The following is a 22,722-nucleotide window of genomic DNA, read 5'->3' on the forward strand; positions in this document are numbered from 1 at the left end:
TGTGTATATATATATATATATATATATATATATATATATATATATATATATATATATATATATATGTATGTATACACACACACATAAATACCACATCTTTTTTACCCCTTCATCTATCAATGGATACTTTGGTTGTTTCCATATCTTGGCTATTGTAAATAATGCTGTAATAAACATAGGGGTGCATATATCTCTTCCAGTTGCTGTTTTTGTTTTCTTTGGATAGATACCCAGGAGTAGAATTGCTGGATCATATGATAGTTCTATTTTTAATTTTTTGAGACACCTCCATATCATTTTCCATAGTGGCTGCACCAATTTAAATTCCCACTAACAGTATACAGGTGTTCCTTTTTCTCCACAACCTTACAAGCACTTATTATTTGTTGCTTTTTTGATAATCACCATTCTGACAGGTGTGAGGTGACATATTGTTGTTTTGATTTGCATTTCCCTGATAATTAGTGATTTTGAGCATCTTTTTTTGTGTCTGTTGGCCATCTGCATGTCTTTCTTGGAAACATGTTTATCCATTTTTAAATCAAATTGCTTGTTTTTTTGATATTGAGTTGTATGAGTTCTTTATATATTTTGGGTATTAAACCCTTATTGGATATATCATTTGCAACTATCTTTTCTCATTCAGTAGTTTGCCTTTTGTCGATGGTTTCCTTCATGCTCAAAATCTTAATATTTTATATCATAGGCCCACGGATGTGACCGTAACACTGAAAGATCCCCATTATCCTGACCATGATCTTGGAATCATTTTGCTCTCAGTCGTCCTTACCCCTAAGGAAGGAGAACACAGGGATGTGGTAAGTTCCCCCTCAGCCTAGTTGTAGCTTTCTTGCTCTCACTTGTTTAAATGTCTTGAGCCTTCTCTGAACCCAGAGGTAATATTAAAGAGAAACAGCATAAGAAGATCTGACCTGTTCTTTGTTTCTGTGAGTATCCTGGGTATCAGTAGTCTAGTTGTATTGTATTTTTTGAATTCAAATTTCCTATTTTATTCTCCAGATCAGAACCTCTTATAAATAAGGGATACATTTGCATCTTTTATCATTATTTTATTTTCCAATTTCAGACTGTTATTTGTAGCAAATGGTGGTATTTATTCAGAGATTATATTTTTCCACATTGAGGTGTCCAGACCTTACTATTTTGATTATATTGTCAGATGTACCATAACATAGAAAATGAGGTGAAATTACAATAGAGTTTTTGCTTTCTGGAATTTGTTTGATGAATGATTAGTGAGTACTTTTCATCTTCTTGATGGGCTTCCATATCGGCGTTACCCATTTTCCAGCCCTGGCTGTCTGTACTTCCTTGCACACCATGCTGCTATGAGAAACTGACAAGGGATACAGAGGAGCTAATTACTCCAGCACTGTTGAAGTGACGTTAAAAAATATCAGATTTGACCTGCATCGGTATGCTTGCCAGTGCACTTTCTGCCACAATTTACCAGAATTTATTTATTAGACTCAGGGTACTTTCACATACTGGTAGCTATTCTCACTAGTTCTGATTGCAACACATTTTAGGAGTAGACATAATTTTTTAGGCAAGTTTAAATACTCTATTTCAGCAATGTGTGTATTGCTGGTTTAAAATGATGCATGATTAAAGTTGGTATATGTTTTCTGCTGGAAAGGTATTATTGGCATTTTTCCCTAGATTGTAAATAAAAATAGTGAATGACAACTTCAAATTTGGAAGTGTTTTAAACTCATTGAAAAATTCACCCTTTTCAAGGTATTTTTCTCTATCCTTTAAAAAAATTAAACAACGAGCACATATGGAATATTTGCAAAGAATGATTTAAGTATCTATATTTCATTCAGTGAGGAAGAAAATTTTCTTTTCGAACAAGTACTATCAAATAATACCTACTTGGAGAACTTAGCACTGTGAAAGAATGTATGTATGTGCACAGGCATAGGCCCATGTGCACAGATGGAAGGGTGTGTGAGGACATTTTTTCACAGAGAAAATTTAGAAATAAAAGCCCATCATTTTAAAAGTCACCAATTCAGAATATATTATTTCACCCAGTGCAAGCCAAGGAGTATATGCTAGCTGGCTAATCCATACACAGGAATAAAGTATAAGTGTTCATTTATTCAAATAATCCTGGTATTCACGAGGAACCTACTATAAGCCAAATCCTGTGCTAAACCCTTTGGATACAGTAGAACTGAAATCCAGTGGAGAGCTCAGAAATCAAATAATCATGGAAAGAAATGTAAAATGACAACTGTTTTAAGTGCCATAAAAGAGAGGTGCATGCTGCTGTAGAGCAAATATAGGAGAATTTGTTCTAGTCGGGAACAGGAATTCTCCAAGGAAGTCAAATGGGAGATGAGGTCTGAAGTGTGAATAGAAGTTGATAAAGGCAAAAACACAGGAAGAGAGGAAATATTTCAAGCACAGGAAATAGCACATGCAAAGGCCCTGTGGATAGAGAAACCAAGCTGCACTCCAAGAATTGAAAAATTACTGGAGCTTAGAGAAGGTGGAAGCAAACAGAGTGTGAAAGATCCTGGTGCATGATGACAGTGAAAGGGAGACACCCAGACTGCATAGGGACTGTTGGCCGTGTTAAGGTTTGTGGTCTTTCCCCAAAGAGCAATGGGAAGCCTTTGAAAAGTCTGTAAATAGGAAGTGGCATCATTTTATTTGCCTTTTGTTGTGTAGCTGCATTGTAGAAAACAGATGAAAGTGTAAGAATGAATGCTTGGAGACCAACTAGCAGCTATTTTGAAAATCCTGGTGGAAGATGATGGAGATTTGGATTAGAATTGTCAGAGGTAGAGATGGAAAGAAATGAAGTTTATCTATAGGAGGTAAAATCAACAAAACTCGGTGACAGAATATGTGGGGGGGGATCCTTTGTTATTTTAATGAAGGACAACACCATAAATGAAAATACCTAAGTGCGTGAGGTCTTAGGGCGTGCCTCCAAACCATCCAAACTGCCAGTATTACTGGGGATTCAAATGATATGGCAGCTATTTTAGTTATTTGGGTGATTTGATGATGGAGGGTCTGCTGATTTTTTACATTAAAAGCATATTTATTAAATACTCTAACATCAAACTGAGGGTTTGAGGGATTAAGTTAGTATCAAGAGACTTTATGACGAGGCTGCTGAGTTGTTCTAAATTACACAGAAATATATGTCAGCACAGGCAAAGTAGTTCCTGACATTCGTTTTTCTTCAACCATTCTCACAAAAACCCTTCAATCTCCACTGCTGTTCAAACTTATTTAGGCACACTGTCTTTCTAATTAGAAAAGATCATTTTAAAATATTATAGTGTCGGTTATTGGTCATCAGTGATTTATCGAACACGAATAGGAACAAAAACAGGTTACATGAAACAGTTACACATCAAAAATCTGGTATTATTAATCTTCTTTTCTTCCTTTTTCTTTCTCCTTATCGTATCTCTCCAGCCACAGTCACCCTTAACACAAAGAGTTCTTCTTGAAATCTTCATGCCATTTTCTTGGTTCAGATTTCTTTGGCTACCCCAGCTTTTTGGAAAAAAATCTTTTACTGCTGAGTATTTTTCATTTGCTTGCCTTACTTCATGCCTCCCCCTTCACAGTCCCAAATAGCACTGGATTGATTCGGCTGCAGCAACTGAAAACCGGTGTCTTCTTCCTTCACATGTTGGACTCTCACCTGGCTTCTCTCTTTCACCAGAGAAGCAAGTGGCTTATCAGGTGACTTCAGCCACAGCTGAGAAGCAGTGAGGAGAGTGACCAGTGTGGCTATACTGGCTCCTCCTTGTGGACGTGATCAATAACCGGGAGCCTGGGGTTGGTTGTGGACAAGCAGCTGGGGCAGGGACAGGGGAGGAAGCGTGAAAGGTCCCCTACAGGAAATTCTATTGGGACCCCCAGTATCCTGGCTAATCGGATTCCTAGATTGGGATTGGGGCTTCTAAGCATATGCTTTACATGATGAAAATTTCTAACAAAGACATAAATTTGTGCTTTTCCCCCTTTGTTTATTTCGGTCTATATAGCAGTTCTAGAGCTGTTTATTAATTAAGATCTCTAAAATTGGCAAGCGACACTAGTTAGAAGATTTTGACACTCTGACTAAGAGATGCCAGTTGTAGGCATCTATTGAAAAAAACCACTTATTGAGCATCTATAAGCATTGTACCAAGTTCTATAACTCCCTCTTTATTCTTCTAAGTGTTCAGTGACCTGTGGTTATTTCTCTAATGAAATGGAAACTCCTGATGAAGGGCTTTAAGACTCTCCAATGAGCGACATGTGTTCCCTCACTTGTAACCTTTATCCCAGCCATACAGACTCCTACACAGCTCACCTCCTCTCAAGTCCAAGCTTTCTCCAATGTGACCTTTCCTACCTAAAATATACCTGTATGTACCTCACCTCACTTCCGTCCTATAGCCCATCACTCCTGGTTAAAAATAATAATAATTCATAAATATTTATATATATATAAATTATTGCTTCTGATTACCTTTCTTATGATGACTCCTCTCAAAACCTAGTCCAGCTTTCTGTACCTAGTGGTTATTCAGTAGGCTGTGGATGAATCTCTAAGAGGATTCTTAGAGAATGCTTGATGGGATGCTTCAAAGGTCCAGGAAAAGGTATTTTAAGTTTCCTTCTTACTTCCGTATTCAAATCCCTGAGGTTGTCACAAACAATACTGGAGATAATGATTTAATTTTCCTATTGAATTCTTAAAATTATTCTATTAATGATAATCTGATTAAAATCAGTCTATATTGCTCTTCTCAAGATTTCTAATGATGACAATGAATTAGAAGCACGTCACTGTATTTTTTTCTTTTGGTAACATGTCTAGTATTGGCTAAATATATTTCCCTGGAATACATTTGAAATTTCTTGGTTAAAAACAGTCAATTATCCCATGTATCTTCAAATTAAATTTTTATATGCCTGAAATATATAACATATTGCTGCAGTGAAAATGACATGCTGAACTTCCACAAATTATCCAAGAACAAATCTTATTTAGAGAAATTCAGACTTCATAATGCAGCAAACCAGAAATCAGTTACTAAATGCTTCACAAGTCCACTTAATATTCAGAATGATGTATAGAGAAGGAACAGAGGATGATTTTGCATTGACCTTCACACAGCAAAATTATGAGTTCTGTTCTCTTTGATTATTAGCTCAGAAATAACCTATTTTAAGCTTTTGGGACTTAAGACTTTAGTTCAGAAAAGCACATGTTTATTCTTATGCCTGTGTTTATAAGACTTTGCTAAATATTTTTTATGGATTAACATGGAGAATGGATGATATGAATTTCAAGAGCCATTGACAAATAAATCCTAACCATCAAGTAGGAAATAGAACATTAATGTTAAGAAATGCTATCAAAAGTTGGAAGAAATGAGGAAATACAGAGGGCTTAGCATCACAAAGTGCTAAGAGTTCTAAATCAGTTGTCTTGTGAGTGTTTAAGACACTGTTAATACTGACAGTGTGTTCCATGAATCATGTGGTTGGGATGATTTCTCCCTGTGTGGATTGCCAGTTCAGTAAAAAGGAAGAAAAAGTTGAAAACCCTATCAGCCTACTGTATCTACTAAAGCCCCTCAAACATGGAACATCTAATTATAGCTAATTAAGAAGTAAATATGAGTCATAGCAAAAGTATTTCATAGTTGCTTATATTAAAATATTCTCCACTGAGTCATGATTGAGTCTTTTTTAAAAGACTCCAGATGTGAACAGATATATATATTTTTTAATTTTCTGCATTGTATGTATGAGAAACCAAAATCTTCTTGGGGGACATGTTGATGACTTGCATGACACAACTGTCATTTCTGTTTTGAATGCATGCCCTGTTTGATCCTGCAAATGTGTGTAGTGCATATATGTGTGTCCTATATATATGGTATTTTGGTCTGATAGTGTGTTTGAGTTCTTTCTGGCTCTTTTTCTAGCAGAGTTCAATCCACAGCTTTCTTCATTGGAGGATTTATGAAATAAAAGTGAGTTAATTTGTGTTACACACTCTCTTAGAAAACCTAGACCTAACAAATTGCTTGGCTAAAGCTAAAAAGTAAAAAATTTTAAGAAACATATGAATTAACCTCAGTTGATCTTTAGTGAATTCAAAAAATATATTTTTCTCTATAGTTTATTTTTGAAAAAATTCTGAATTATTCCATAAGCTAACATTTGAAAAAATATCCACCTATAAACAGTTAATATATATGTTTTATAATACGTATCTACCATAGTATCTAGCCATTCTGTGATTTTTTTTTATATCTATAGTAGTCATGTAATTGCCTAAAAAAAAAATCACTGCAACAAAAGGGAAAAGCAAAAAATGGATTGAGACTGTGGAACCTTTTAAAAACATAATCAGTTCTGCAGCTCATAGGCCATATTTTTATGCTACTTATTCCATTTATTGGGCTTCAAAGAAAGTTGAGTTGCTAATAAAGAATTTGAAGGTACTATAATATTAGATAATGACACTTTCAGAAACAAATTCATATGTTTCTCAGCTGAAGTTAAGATCAAATAGCAAAAAATAAATCTTATTTTTCTATAATTTGCTTCATCTCCTATGTTTAACATTCCCCAATCTTTCTTCTCTAAGTGTCCCACAGTTAGTAAAGGTAACAATGTTAATAGTACGTCTGTTAAATTCACTCTTTAGAAAACTTTTATACTGATTCCAGTTTTACTGAATCTACTTTAACCCTAGAAACCCAGTTTCCTAGAAACTGAACCAGGAAGATAATGAATTGGCCCCTGTAACTGCCAAATCTTTCACACTTATACGTAGGGAAATTACTGACCTTTTGTTTGTATCAGTGTCCCAATCTGAAAAGTAATACCATGCATCTTGTTTGTAAGACTGATTTTGAGAGACAGGAAAATACCAACCCTATAGTTTGCTTTACATGTAGAAGGTTAATTGCGTGCAGTGGTTCTGAGTGGGGGGATGTGGCTTTGATCAGCAGTAGTGAATCTGTGTAATATTGAATAGTGTTGCCCTGAGAGTCAACTGTTCCTCATGTTCTTAGCCCCTTTTTCATAGTAGCGTTTCTTACCAAATGGAACTTGGTAAGATTCTTTGATACTAGTTGATGATGGTAAATGGCCATGAGTTAAGAGATTTTCCTTTTTGATTTACGTATGTTAATTGTTCTCACCTGATTTGACTCAGAACATTGTCCCTAGGAATTATCATTCTTTGTTCACTGAAACTCTGCTTTCTGAGAAAGTTGAAAATTTATTGCCTGACTCTTCACGGGGCAGTTTTTATGAACGTGCAATACCACAAAAGTATTTCGTGTCCAGTTGCCTTTTAGTGATGAGAAAGTGGTGGTGGTGGTGGTGATGATGACGACTAACTCATTTAACGTCAACAACAAACATCTATTAAACGTCCATCTCCATAACCCGATGGTGGGTTTTGCTTCAGAATAAATTGGACATTAGTACTTAGAAAAAATATAAGATAATACTTTGCAGTTCCTGACTCTATTTGAAAAAAATTGGGAACTATTGTAACCTTAGGAAGTCTATTTCTCTTCCATATTTTGGTCAATATCTAACACAGAGTGTATATAGAGAACATGTAACCTATAAAACCACTATCTGCAGAAAAGAGGAATGTATCCTTACCTTGACAATTTTATGATATTTCTCCTTTCCCCTTCTAGAACCTCTACATAATTCCTTTGTCTTGGTTTAGGCCAAAGGTTGCCTACTAAAGGACTTATTCTTATATTAAAATCTTTCCTTTTTTGTATTTTTGTAATTTATGAGTGGTTTCTGAAATGGTCTTGCTTTATAGTGAATTTTGCTGAAGGAGATAGAGTTCTTAAAGGCACGAGTGTACTTCCTTGATATATAAATATGGCAAGCATTTCTATAAGCTGTATTCTTTGCTCCAGATATTCCCTCATCTGCCTTAAAAGTAATGATAAAGCTAAGAGAGGGTAAAGAGGTTATCAGGAAGTTAATACCTCAGTGTTCATTGAGAATTTTTTTTAAACTGGAGAGGAAATTAAAAGTCATTGGATTTTTATGAGTTACTGTATGCAAGAGACCAGCGGTCTTGGGCACTCATCACAGACCTCCATCAACCTTAATTAAAACTTGAAGTCATAAATATCTCTTACTATGACACGAAAAAACTAGTTTAAAGGATATATCATGGCTAAACATTTAGCAGGAAGATCCACTAATAGCCATCACGATATGCAGCATCTTTTCTCAGTCGAAAGCATCTGTAAACCCTGATGTAATTAAAGATTAACTGGAAGCAGAGACAATTCTAAGATGCTGCCAATGCAACGGACTTTGAATGAGTTTGAAGAGAAAAGTTATTATACACCCAGTAAAGTCATGGTACATCATCAGCCTCCACCACCAAAAGTAACAATTGCTAATTGGGAGACTTGGTGTGTTTTTTTTCCTATCAATAAGATATTTCAAATTTTCCATTCTATTTAAAATATACTGTCCCATCTCTTTGTACAAAAGAATAAAGGAAATGAACTCTCACCAGAAAGACTGCTTGAATGTTAAAGGTGCTTCTAGCTGCGCGTACGTGAAAAACAATTTTTGTCTTGTATAATTGTTGCTGGAAACTGTTTGCTGTTTAAATGTCAAGCTTCCTCCAGAAAACAACTGGCTGCCCTGTCCTGTACTTGAGTGATAAGATAATGAAAATGCTTTATTTCATTTACAGACAATGCTAATGAGGAAGAGTTGGAAAAGATCAAGTAAGGTAACACTTAGCATGTGATCTTTCAGCTTTTCTTGTTGAGAAGCACTATCAGCTGCTTTCCCAATCTCTCTCATGCCTCGTTAAACTATACCTCAGGATTTCATCACTCTTCAATTGTTTTTTTTTCCCCATAAACTTTAAGCAAACCATGTGATGCTTTTTAAGTAAATAGAAATCACACTGATCAATCACATCCAAATCATCCTCTTGCTAACCTCTGGTCACTTCTCAGCATCATTCGCAACATCTGGTTTCTGTTCTCTGTACCACAGGGTCTAGAAAATGCCTTTGCTCCAGATCAGGTATAAAATAATGGCACTAGGGTAGGGACAACTCCAGAGAGAAGGAAGATCCCTGTAATTTACTGTTTTTGTTCACTGAAAACTGAGTCTAAGATTTTCTAAACTCAAAAATCCCTTTATTGCTACATCTTTGGAGTGTATCATGAGAACAATTTTCCATCATTGCCTCTTCTCACTTCAAGAAATAAATAGCTCTTGGGAGTGAGAGGAGTTTATGGATCCTATACCTTACAAAGCTCTGGCTCTTCTTATAACTTGTGAAATATATGAGATATAAACTAAGCTTCTAATTTGTTCAGTGGTGGTACCACTCTTGGACACAAATAAATATCAAGATGAAACTGACTTTTGTATGACTACTCCTTGGAATAAATCAAAGAGATTTTGTTTGTGAAAATCTATTTTGCTCAAATTTCTATTTTTAAAAGTTGGTATTCCTTTTGAATAGTGATTCATTTTCTTAGACCCTGGAACATGACAATCTTTTTTCTTCCATTCTGATTGAATCATGCTATTACTTAAATTTTTCTTTGATTTTGTCACTTTCATTATTGTGAATTAAGAAAATATTTATCAAAATGATTTTTTAGTTATGGTAATGTCTTAATTGCTTTAACAAGTATTTCTTAATGTAAAAACTTTCTTCCCAGTTATTATAGAATTAATGACCAAAAGATAATTTGGATCATAAAAAGGTCAGGTCCACATTAAAAATCACCTTTATCATTTTAATAAAATGAAAAACATTTATTAAGGAAAATTGCTGAGTATTTCTGACTTACTGTTCACTATGTTTTCTACAGGCCAAAATAAAATTTCAACAATCTTAAAGAAATGTTTGCACTGTTTATATGTGTATTACACTTTTTTCTTTGTAATTGTACTTCAGAATTAGTGTTATATTAAAAGTTTATATGTTTAAAAACTCAGGTAATTTGGCTTTCTTCATTCTGTGTCTATCTTATACTATATCTATGTAAAAACATTGTAATCCATTAATATGTAACAATATCTCTCTTGCAGTTGTAGTTAACACGTAATGCTAGAGCAGGATATTATATAGTTTTTAGTATTAATTAGTGGGAATAATCCATTTTATTGTAAGGTAAAAGAACAAACATAAAGATTCTTCTTTAAATAGTTCATTTAATTTATGTTTAAATTTAATTTTAAGGATCAATTAAGTCAACATAAATCCATGTCTTTTCCTTTGATCTACAAAAATAGTAAATAAACATCTACTCTTTACTATTTTTGTATCTAAACTTCTTAGAGTTTTTAATTACTAATAATCCAATTGTACATTCAAACTGGTAAATTTTCTAGCTGGCCGTTGATGACACAGAATTCCCTGTGTCTAACTGCACTCATTGGGAGATTATTTTTAGTGTACATGGTAATATGGCTTTTGGGTTTTTAGCCTAAGGGATTTTCAGTTTTATAAAGTTTAATGGAGATATTGAATGACGTGTAGAAGAAAATCATTTGGTTTTTTTTTTTCCATTGAGAACATACTGAATACCTGATAATTCATTCAGTTTGTCAGTGTCCCCGAAAACATGTGCCATATTCATCCATATTAGTGTTACAAGAGCAGAGTGTTAAATTCAAAATCCAGGGAAAGTTTGAAATTTCAATTACCACCTAGTCCGCCATCCTTCACATGCAATGAGACTGCTCCCCCAATTCTTTCCTCCAGGGATTGAAGGAGGGAGGACAATGTTCAAGTAAATTGTGCTTCCTGAGAAACTAAGGGATAAATGACTGTACCGTGTAGTTGCGTGTGTTACTGTGTTACTGTGTTGTGGAAATGCATCCCTTTTCTAATGATTTCAGCCTTCCCCTTAAAGATTCTTGTGTGAGTAAAGATTTTTCCTCTTTTATTTTTGGAAAGAGAATATAATTTATTTGCATGACACTTAAATACAAGTATTTTACATTTGATAGAACTATGCTCAAAGTCAAAGGTGAAGTTTTCATATAAATAGGTCATTTTCTTCTTTGGAATCTTGGTTTCTGGGAATGAGGTCTGCTTTTTTATAGCAGGGCTTCGGTATGCTGCCTGTCTTTGAGCACCCATGGTGAAGGTGAGATCTGAGAATTATACACTTTGTGGCAAAGACTTCAGTAGAGTCAGATAGTGTTGTTAGATATTCTCTCCAGTATGGAGTTTTTCTCTGCTTGTTTTTTTCAGAAGTGATATAACCATGGAGCGGGGAAGTGCATTATTGATATTGTTAGCTTTTTAATATGCACATCTCCCCTGTATACAATTTCATCAGCTCATGGAATTTTCCATTACTTAAATACCTGCTTTTCATTTTCATTGTCTTGCCAATAGAAGATTTTTTCTGCTATGGAAATCTAATCTGTGGCAATCACATAATGTGGGGTTGTATTTACTAATGAAAACAAGAGAGGTGAAGAGCCGACTTGAGGAGTAATTGCTGTTCAGGACAGACTTAGATATTATTTGGAGTAAATGTGTTACCACCTAATAATGAGTGGGAAAAAAATACACCTAAACTTACCCCTGAAAAGTAGAATGTATAAAGTACATGCTATATTTAAATGGTGTGTTAGCCAGTAAATAATTATAAATTCTGTAGTGTTTCCTCTTTTGGGGATAGTAGCATCCTTTAAAACATTCATTCTGGTTTTCCACAAGCACACTTTCCATTGTGCACATTTCTAATTCTGCCCCCACTCAGCTGTTGTAGAAAAATGTTATTTTAAGAAGAAGGGGATCGATGTCTCCATAAACTTGGGCAACTGGATAATTATCCTGGTCAAAGTATTATACTTAGGTGACAGAATGCATTTTGGCAGAGAAATGATGATGCTTTGAGTTATTGTAATATTTTATTCTTTAGAAGAAGCTTATCATTGATAATTTATTATAAGGCTAAATTATTCAACAAGAAAGTTTCATGAGCTTAGAAGAGAAGGTGTATATGAATTTTGTGAATAAATTCTGTGGGGGGTCAAACAAAAACTGGAAAATAAATAATGAAATAATTGCCTCTATCAGATGGCAAGCAAATGATTTTGTACTACATTGTGTGTGTTTTAACATAGAAGAATGAGTTTATCAGTGGGTATGATAATAAACTTATGTGCTTTCAATAAATCACTTTAATTCTTTGAGAAGTAACCATTGTGATAATATAAAGACATACACATTGCAATTTCTATTCTCAACAATAACAGTTGAAAATTGTTTTAAAGAGAGTTCATCCTTTGAATAATATAATATGACTATGTGATGACATCTCATTAGCATATCTTCTGTTACTTGATGGCTTATTTTTTTTTAGTTATATATCTTTTTTATAAAGATTTTATTTTAATCACTTAGTATAATTTTAATGAACTATAAAACACTTTATTCACTGGTTGAATGAGGCAATTTATAATAAGACTTTTGGCAAGGATATTGTTAATTTAAACTAGAGAACACTCTCAACACTGTAAGTCTGCAGGGCATAGTTAAACCTGACACCTTGGATGACACATTAAAAATGCATCAGTGAAAACCTCTAAGTGCTTTAATTTAAGAAACGGTAGAGAAACAGATTAACACATTTTTAAGTGTCTCACACAGTCAGACATAGTGGGGGAAAAATGTCATTATTTAACAATTATCATGTCCTTTCTACAAAGACCTCACATCCTGATAATACATAGATGATGATCTTTAAAAAATTGCAAAAAATGAAAACCTTATTGGTCATTGACTTTCTCAACTGTGAATGACCAAAATGGCTTTTCTTTGATGTCTCATTTCAAATGATTATGCCTATGTATTTGAAAAAATTAGTTGCTGACGTGTTTTTGAAGGAAATATAAAATTCTTCTAAAAATTCTTACTATTAATTTTGTCCTCCCAAATTTCTGTTATTCGGAAATGCTATAAAGTCAACCTCATAATTAAGGCTTCTAAGAGTCCACGATGCTGCAATAAACAAAGGGCTAATAGCATGAGCATTTGCATTCTAAAGGACTGTATTTTTACCTCAATTAATTACACTCCTAAAATTTGTAGTAAGTTTATTTAAAATAGAGATAGCTTAATGTCAGTAAATATTTGATTATTCCCCTCAAAATACATGGAGCCATAATTAAATTTTATATTGGGATGATTTTTTTCTTGCTGTTTTGACAGGGTTTTCCCATAGGTATAAGAGATCATACATTTTTATGTATTGTAATTCATAACTACAGGGATTTCTGTAACAATGGCATTACATTTATTTGACCACTCATGTTGAATTTTTAAAATGTTGTGGGTCCTTTAGGGAGAGAATCTGGATGAGTTGGCACAAAGTGAAAGGACAAAATGTAATCTCAAGCAGAAGATAGATTCCATAATGCCTGCGTGCTAGCTCTAAGATGTTTAATTTGGGGTCATAGACTGGCCTTCACATTGCTAATGTGTGCTACCAAGTCAGCTGATGGTTTCCCAAGACCCTTTCTGGGCTGATCAAAGGGAAGGGAACTAATGTAACTTGACTCCAGGATGATGGAGCTAAGGGTTCATTCACAGATTACATGGCCTTTTAATTCAAAGGTATATATGTATATACATATAATGTATATCAGATATATTTAACATATATATGTATATATGTTAGATATACATATATATACACATATGTATGTATGTGTATATATATATATATGTTAAATTAAGTGTGACCGGGAGGAGATTTATTGGTTTTAAAGCCCCCTAAATGTTTACGATGAAATTTAATCATAATTGTGTAAGGACTGGCTCTCAAGCCCTGGTTGACAGCAATATATACACACATATGCATGTATTTATATATACATATCTACAAACATACACACACATATGAAACACTTAAGGTAAAATTTCTAAAAAAAATAAAAGACAAAGCAAGGCCAGGCTTCAGCCTGGTGGGTCCTCTGGGGAGCTGACCTTGTCTCTCTCCCTTCAACAATATTTGAAAGGACAGTGGGAGCTGCAGGGGGATTATATTTATGTTTAATGCATATAAATGATATGAACATCTATTTGAGGAACCAGAAAATTGTGTTTCAGTGTGCAGTTCTACTTACTTCACATCCCTGTTTTCAATGACACATTGATAGGCTTAGTCAACTTGACGGAGGCATCCAAGAGCCACAGCTTTGATAACTAGATTGCAGTCTGACCAGGAAAGTCTATGAAAATTATTTACTTATGAATTTATTCATTTTTTTACCTCTTAAATGCCCAAAGAGGTATTCATAAAAGGAAGTTATGCACCTATAAAAACATGCTGTGTAATAATACTGCTACCTGGCTTGACTTTGACATTGGAATCTCAGGCTTCACAATTTCCAGTCTATTGTGAATGTCTTGAGTGTCATAGAATTGCTGAATTAAAATAACACGCAATGGGCTTAAAGGCCTGTACATATTAAGGCTAACAAAAGATACCACTTTCAATAAAAGTTCAGTGGCTATCCTTGTTTGTCTGATGGCAAAGACAGTGAAGATTTCTGCGATTTATTTTACATAGAAGGGTGAAAAATAGCATCATATTCATTTGTTATGGGAAAAAATGAACTGTCCTTTAGTTTTATTTCTCTGAGAAAAAGAATACATGTTCTAGATTTTTTAATTTAAAATCTCCTTAACTCTTAGATTGACAGAAGGATTTTTGATCTTTGAGGAGAAATTTTCGTAGTCTGTGTTGGTTTTTTCGAGGCAAAAAATAGATTTAAAAACAATATTACCAATGGATCTTGCTACTTAATAAATTCAAAACCTCAGCAGAAATAGTTCAACAATTCATCATTCAGAATAACTTCAGTTATTTTCCTTCATCAACTTGATACCTCTGGCTTTCGTTCTGTTTCCATTTATTGTTACTTTATAATTTTAGCACTTTTAAAATGGCACTTTCCCTCACTTGCCAACCTCTTGTCTTGATGGAGACTGAAGTGTAACTAAATATCTATAATTATAATTTAGGACAAGTCTTCCCTGGGATTCTTGAAGAGTTTATTCTGCTTTTCTTGCCCTCCATATTAAAATCACCACTTTTGTTTAGAACTCATTATCGTAATTCCAGGTGTTTCATTATTATTGTTTTCTGTTATTGTTATTATTAGAAACTCTAGGGAAAAGAAGGCCTTGGCTAGTTTGCTGTGAATTTTATATTTATCAGAGCTATAAATGGCAAAAGGGTCCACAGGAAAATTAACTTGTTTCATTTGAAATAAAGACCTAAATTTACATGACAATGTGGGTTGTAAAATGAAATCTAAATTTTAGTTAATAATGACAGTAGTAGTTAAACATGGCATGAAAAGCGCAGCCTGGGGACTTCAGTGGATCCAAATGTGACTGGTATTTTTGTTTCTCAAATTTTAACAGAGAAATGTAAATTCTAAATCTTGATAATTAAAATCTCCCCTCCCCGCCGCCAATTCATCAATCTCTTTTTGCTCTTTGCATACTAATCACATAGTTAGATCATTGCCCTCGGTGTTCATCTGAGGAAGAACGGAGAGTATGGAGTTGGTGCAATTTCAGTATTAGATCACCTTAGACCACCTAAACTTTAAATGAAGTAACAATATTTTAAAATGCTAAATGGTTGTCTTAGTTGTTGTAACTGTCAAGTCTAGAGCCAAGACTTTCACATTGATTTAACACGTTTTGCAATTGAGAAGCATCGAGAAAAAACTCAATGTTAGCTAAATAACTTGTGTTATTGACTCTGGGGAAATTATTTGTGTAAGGAACTTCGAGAAATAATTTCTTTCATATGATACTTTAAAATTTATCCAATTTTGCTAAGCATGCTGCTTAATTAAAAGAGAACTGGGAATCAAGGTAAGAAGAGAATTGGCAGTAGAATAGGAAAAGCTGCATCTTTTCCAAAAGCTAGAATAAGGTTTCTTTGAGTTAAACAGTAGCATAGCATCAAAAAAACTGCAATCATTCCATCTAAGGTTTGTGCCCTCACGTCCAAATGTAAGTGTATTTTTTAGAATTTTCTTTTCAGAAACTGATACAACAGTGTGCTAAGTGTGGCAGATGAGAACCATACCTGTAAGGGTAAATGAATTATAACTCTGTAGTGATGGTAAAACCGTGTCTTAAACTCAAGACTTTTTCCCAATGACCCTGAGATTAGTATGCTACCTGACCGAACCGTATACAAATAACTTAGGAAAATGTAATTAGTTTCATTAAGAAATAGATTTCATGGAAAAAGCACAGGTAGATTGCATAGATGATCTCTGATATAATTCTAGCTAAACTTAAATTACTCAAATTGCTGCACACCCTAAAGTACTTTAGTTCGTTATTATTTTCTGATACGATTTTTGGAAGGATCACTTTGAACGAAATATATATCCTTAAGCAAATGAAATTCCATGTGACTGACAGTCAATCAAATATTTATTGAGCACCTACCATGCATAATTAGGTATCATGCGAGGTGCTGGACCACTACCATCTTAGTTGCTAACACAAAATCATGGAATAATCAAATAAATTACAAAACGGCTTCCTCTACATCACAGTGTCAAAGGCTGATGCTTTCCCATAACTGTCATCAGTTTCCCATAATATTACCGTAACTGACACCCAGAAACAGGATGCAAAACCTGAAAGTTTAAAGGAGGCATGTAATTTAAATGTTCTCTTTAAAAGTGAGTAACTGTGCTTTTGATTTCCTAAAGGCAAATTGGTTTCACGTTATAAAAGTCTGAGGATTAAGTAATAAAATGTCCAATATGAATCCACTGCTTTGTTTCCAACTAAATAGGCACCTTTTCTTAGTATTCGTTTATTTTTAAAATTATTTTGGGGGGAGCTTCAGTTAACTAAGTAATTTACATCTTATATATTACATGTTATATCATAAAACTAGGAAGTTTTTAGTAAGGAATTAAGCCAAATTTGACTAGGTATATGTTTATAAATAAGATTTCTGTTATCATTCTTTAAAAATGCTCTGAAGATCTGTGGTATTAAATTTTTTTGTTAAAAGGAATGGATATTATCTGGTTTATTTCAGAATTTTAAAATATGTTTAAACAGTTCTACTTTTTAAAATAAAATGTTAGACTAAGATATATTAATCAACAGCTAATAAAGAGGTAAGTATATTCTTTTAAAATTACAGAAATAATCCTCTCTAAACTTTACTACCATTGTATCAGATATGAATAAGACAAACTTTAATTGAAATAAAAAAACTTTATTCAAAAGAAGAAAAAACTTACAGTTTATAAACATCCAAAGTGTCTTTAGCATATATAATTTTAGGGTTTTCACTTGTCTTAATTTTGCTGAGCCAATCAAATATTCTCAAAACACCTCAAAATTTAGCTAAATATTTGTTTATTTTTAGGAACTCTCAGAAAACGAAGTGGTTGGATCTTATTTCTCTGTGAAGTCTTTCTTTTGGAGGGTAATGTCTAAATCCTATATATTAATGCTCCTGACTTTTGGTTCTGAACAGTTAATTTGAGAGTTAAATGTGAATTAAGAAATTCCCTTTTTAAAATGGGTTCTCAGAGAGATGTATTCATTTGTTTTCTTTATTAACTCTTATTCTAAGTCATTTAGGTGACTCATTCTTCATTTGTAAAAACTAAGAACTTCAAATATTTAACATATTGCTTTGAAGTCAGTTCCTTGTGGGCCCAAATTTATCCCAGATTCTTAACAATTAGAGGCCCACAGATCATTCAGGAATATGATGGCACTGTCTAGAGGGCCCATAAAGTTTCTTTTTCCCTTCTTGTAAAATCTGTTCCATCTATCTGGGAAAAATTTACTTCTATTATGGTGATCTTGTACTATATACATACTAGATAGTGTTTTTTCTTTGGAAAAAATATCCTATGAATTAGAAAACAGCAACTCTGCTTTTGCTTTGAATAAAAAAAAAAAAAAAGAAAATTCCACAGAGAACTTGTTTTCAATGCCATTGCAATTTAATGTTATTTACGCTTTCATGACTTAAACATAATGAGTTCTGTCATCCTTTTCCTCTGCTTTAATTCTGCATTGTGCAAGGCGTGATTTATGCCTTTTTGCTAATGATTTATGCATTTTTGCTAATGCACTCACTGCTTTGCCTTCAAAAGTTTCCCTCTTTCTTTGAATGTTCACACTTGGCACGTGATTACCTAGCAATAGATACTGCAATGAAAATGCTACACTCATAGAACTTTGCCAGTTTCTTTTCTTGTCTCTTAAACTGCTCATGACTGAAAACTACATTTCTCCTTTTAGAATTTTAAGATTTGTTGCAGTGTCTCATAAGCAGACTGGCAGGTACTAGATTAAGTCATGCATCGACTTGACCAGTGAGCAAGTAAACCCACATCTCTTTATCTTCTGCCTCCTCCACACACATTTTTTTTTTTTTTTGCAGTCTTGTATTTGTGTGAGCTCATTTTAATTATTATAGCCTCTTCATTTCCTTTCAGTCTACTGATGGCTGCCTTCACTGATGTTATTCTGTATCGTTGGTAAAATAATAATATTTCCTCTTATATGTTCATGCATTATCCATGAACACACAGAGTGACTGCTTTAGAATTGTCCCATTACTTTAAATGGAAAATGGCTTTTGGGAAAATTTTTTTCTCTGTTTTCTTAAGACCCACAATTACTGTGAATTCATATGCCACCAAAGCAGAATTCAGGGGTGTTCTGTGTTGTGTTTGTTCTGCATGCAGCAAATATGCAGCAAATATGCAGCATGATCATTTTGAAGACTTGCCACCAGGACCAACTCCATAAACACTACTTTTCAAGGGTTTTCCTTTCAAATGATTTTTTTCAGCATCTTCTTTTCACTTTCTACTTCCAAATTAGTCTTCCACTTATCAGTACTTCCCATTTGGTTGTATCCATCCTTAAATATTCTTTATTAACCTTTCTCAATCTCTTAAACTGTCTTATTTTATTTATTTTTGTTTGTTTGTTTGCGGTACGCGGGCCTCTCACTGTTGTGGCCTCTCCCGTTGCGGAGCACAGGCTCTGGACGCGCAGGCTCAGCAGCCATGGCTCACGGGCCCAGCCGCCCCGTGGCATGTGGGATCTTCCCGGACCGGGGCATGAACCCGTGTCCCCTGCATCGGCAGGTGGACTCTCAACCACTGTGCCACCAGGGAAGCCCAACTGTTTTATTTTAGAATATCAAATATGCACATTTAAAAGATAGCTTTTTTTTGTATCTGAAGCACAGTGATCTATTGTCTTTCTTCTGAGCATATATTGAGTGACAAACAAATGGAGCCATAAAAGCAGAACCTTTCGGGGTCATTTATTTTACCAATGAGGAAACTAAGGCCCAGAGAAGTGATGCCATTGCCCTGGAGTACCTAAATGGTATGATCAGGGCCAGTATTTCTCTTTCTGAATGTCATAGAAATAAATGTTTTGGTGAAGACTTAAAGCACTCGAGTTCCTTTTGGGGTTGATGAATAGAGATGCGATATATAAGTAGAGCTGCCCCTTAGTTAGTCTTCATTGGCGGCCTTTCAAATTCTTACTGCGTTATGTGACCCTCTCCTCTGCAGCTCCTTAAGCCACCAATGAGTAGATATGTTTCAGGGCTGTGATGTTGCTGTATTTTAGGTTCCATTTTACAAAATCAGAAAATCAGTGACCAAGTCTGCTTTAGATCAGTGTGATCTTTCGTATTCACAGTCAAAGGTCACTCTGATAACCAGCCTCATTGACCTTTGCCCCAGCAATGTTTGTTTTCTGATGAACTTTTAGAGGAGATGTATATGAAAAGAGGTTTCCCACAACATTTTCAGATATGCAGACAACCTAACAGCTCAGATAAAATCTTACATGAAGAGAGTATGTGTGCTTCGTGAATTAAACAGAATGTGACTTGAAAGAAAGATTTAACAGCTTATTTATAAGGATTAATACATGTGTCCAGGAGACAGTACCTGAGTTACACCGAGTGAAACTAAACCTGGTGAGAACTTGCTCAACGAATGTCAGTGCTACTTGCTCTATCTTGATTTTCTTGAGAGCAGAATAATGGAAAGAAAAGTGATAAAGGGATATTCTAATTTTTCCAAAAGCATGCCATTTATAATTTATCAAAACATGGTATCTTAGGACACAAAACATTAAGCAGTGGTTATGGCAATTATCGTGTTTCTCATGAGAGTAATAAAAATATGTGAAGCCAATTGGATTACTCTAAGTCAGAATTTCATTAAAGACTTTTAACTTCCCATTAAAGGATGGTAATTCAGTGCAGTTCTTTCAAATATTTAGTACATTTAAGTTCCTTCTCAGTTATCTCCATTGACTAGACATTTAGATTCTGATGACTGAGAGCTAATTGAACAATCCATCTTATGAGAGCGTTGTAGTGAATTAAAGAGAGATTTGAATATTGTTTAAATGGAGAAGGCTGGGCTATGCCAAGATACCTCATACAAAAAAAATGGAGAATGGATCGTAATATGAAATGGGTGAAAAGGAGTGCATAGAATACAGAACAATCCAGAGTTATGTGAGAGCACTACCTTGTGGTAGGATCAGACAGAAGTATGGTTAAAGGAAGACCCTGCAGACCAAGGAGAAGAGATATTGCCTTTGCAAAACAAGAATGTGATCCTTTGCGGAAGTGCTTATATTCTGAACAACTCAACTGTATATGACATATACCCAAGAAAAGTTCAGGTATTATTTCTATCAATAGGTGTGAAAGTAAGACCCTCAGGAAAAAAAATTAACTTTTAATTTAAAGTCTCGAAAAATGTCTCTGTATGTCAAACACAGGACTCATTATTTCTTTACCATACCATTGGTAGAAACCTATAGATTACTTCAGCAAACCAACAAGGTTACAAGTTATATGGTGACTTTCTATTAGTATATATTTTGAGCAAATATAGTAAAAGCTTAAGAGCATTTGTTTGGCCACAGTTAAGTTTAGAGAGGGTAGTTAGAACATCTGAAGTAAACATAAATACCTTCCTGACAACGTAAATTATATCAAGAAGCAGTAGAAATAGGAAAGAAGGTTTACAGATAAAAACCTGGAGAATTTCTCTAAGGATTATAGTGCCAGTGAATCACCTTCTAAGAAAAAAGGGGATCGAAGCTTTATTATTAGATGAGACACTTGAAACTAGGCTGGACAAAGCACTGGGAGGGTTTTCTGTAAAGGCAATCCTGCTTTGAGCGGATGGATGGACTGTAGAACAAATCTACTTGTTGGACTTATCATCCAGGTGCAATTCACTGGAATAAACTCAGCAGGCAAAGGGAAAGATAGAACACGCCTGTGCCTGGGATTGAGCTAATAATTGCTCCACGCTCCAAGCTTTGCAGCACAAAACAGTCATTCCAGGCTGTCATTATCTCTTCTTTGTAGTGCCTGTGGATCATTTGATTAAATAAAAGCATGTGCACCTCTGTGCTGAAGATAGAGGAAAGGGCTGCGTCCACACACAGCCATTGTAAAGACACAAGCAATGTCTTTCACTCCAGTTTCATAGTGTCTAGGTCTCATTTGGAAGGATTAGGTTGTACACAGTTTAAAAAAAAAAAAAAAAAACCCAAGATAACAAAAGCCAAGGATTATTTGCACACAACAGGGAGAAGATTGGCATGACTGAGTGTTCCTTTAGCCACCGGTAAGTCTAAACAGACTCTTTTGGTTTTGTTCTCTGTTTTAATCAGGATCTAGAATAATAGGAATTTATCATTAGTGATCCAGTTTTTAAGGAATGCAATTAGTAGACTTTATTAATGAGAACTGGAACATAGAAGTGTTCTTAATTTGTATGAAAGATTCTACAACTTCACCACCTTTTTAATGAGACTACAGTTTGTTATAGAGTACAGTTAGCTCTCATATGTTTTGCTTAACAATATATGCTAGAGTTACTACCACTCGAAAACTTTTTCTTCCTTTAAGCCCTTGATTAGCCTTTCTTAGTAATCTATACCCAGGGATATATTTCATCTAAACATAAGTCAGAGTATTTCAACAAATCCTGTACAAATTAAACGCATTTGGGGGATTGAACTTCGTAGGCTCTGTCCACAAATTGAGATGTAGTGGGGAAAATCGTCAGTTAGTTATCAGCAATTGCAGATTCAAATCTCAGACTTGCCAGTCTCTAGCCATTTGGCGTTAAGTAGGGTATTTATCTTCTCTGTGCCTCAGTTTCTGTACCTTAAAAACACTTGTCATGAAAAACACTGGATTATGAAAACTCCAGCACATAATAGCTGCTCAATACATGTTTACTTCTTTGTGCGATCTAACCCATCTTTCAGACTGGCCTAATTCAGTCCTCCTTGTTGATATTAGTAAAGCTGATGACTCTCATCATAATTCTGTTGTTTGGAAACTTTGTCTAGCTGCTCTAGAAGTCATTTAATACAGACCTCTAGCTCCACCATGATAATTTCCTTCCACTGTTTCCTGTTCATCTGTATCTTTTTTATCCATCTCTTGCTGCTCTTGGTCTTAATAAGTGAAGGGAACTTAGGGTTATTTTTTTAGTAGCAAAGGCAACAAAGATAAGTATTGTGTGGGGCAAAATTTCTCTGTTACTTTAGAAATATCTCTTTAAAAGTTACAAAAGATTCACATG

The 22,722-nt window shown here is 34.4% G+C and overlaps 1 protein-coding gene across 3 annotated transcripts in view; it reads left to right on the forward strand.

The window, feature by feature from the left end:
* MCTP1 (multiple C2 and transmembrane domain containing 1) overlaps positions 1 to 22,722 on the forward strand; it is a 539,870-nt gene that overhangs the window by 291,379 nt on the left and 225,769 nt on the right. For all 3 annotated transcript variants that reach the window (XM_007469753.1, XM_007469754.1, XM_007469755.1), the window contains 3 exons: positions 707 to 818; positions 8,756 to 8,794; positions 17,478 to 17,537. In XM_007469753.1, the coding sequence (XP_007469815.1) occupies positions 707 to 818; positions 8,756 to 8,794; positions 17,478 to 17,537 (211 nt within the window). The remainder of the gene's footprint in view (positions 1 to 706; positions 819 to 8,755; positions 8,795 to 17,477; positions 17,538 to 22,722) is intronic.

Source organism: Lipotes vexillifer, unplaced genomic scaffold (assembly GCF_000442215.2).
Source record: "Lipotes vexillifer unplaced genomic scaffold, Lipotes_vexillifer_v1.1 scaffold67, whole genome shotgun sequence".
NCBI lineage: Eukaryota > Metazoa > Chordata > Mammalia > Artiodactyla > Lipotidae > Lipotes > Lipotes vexillifer.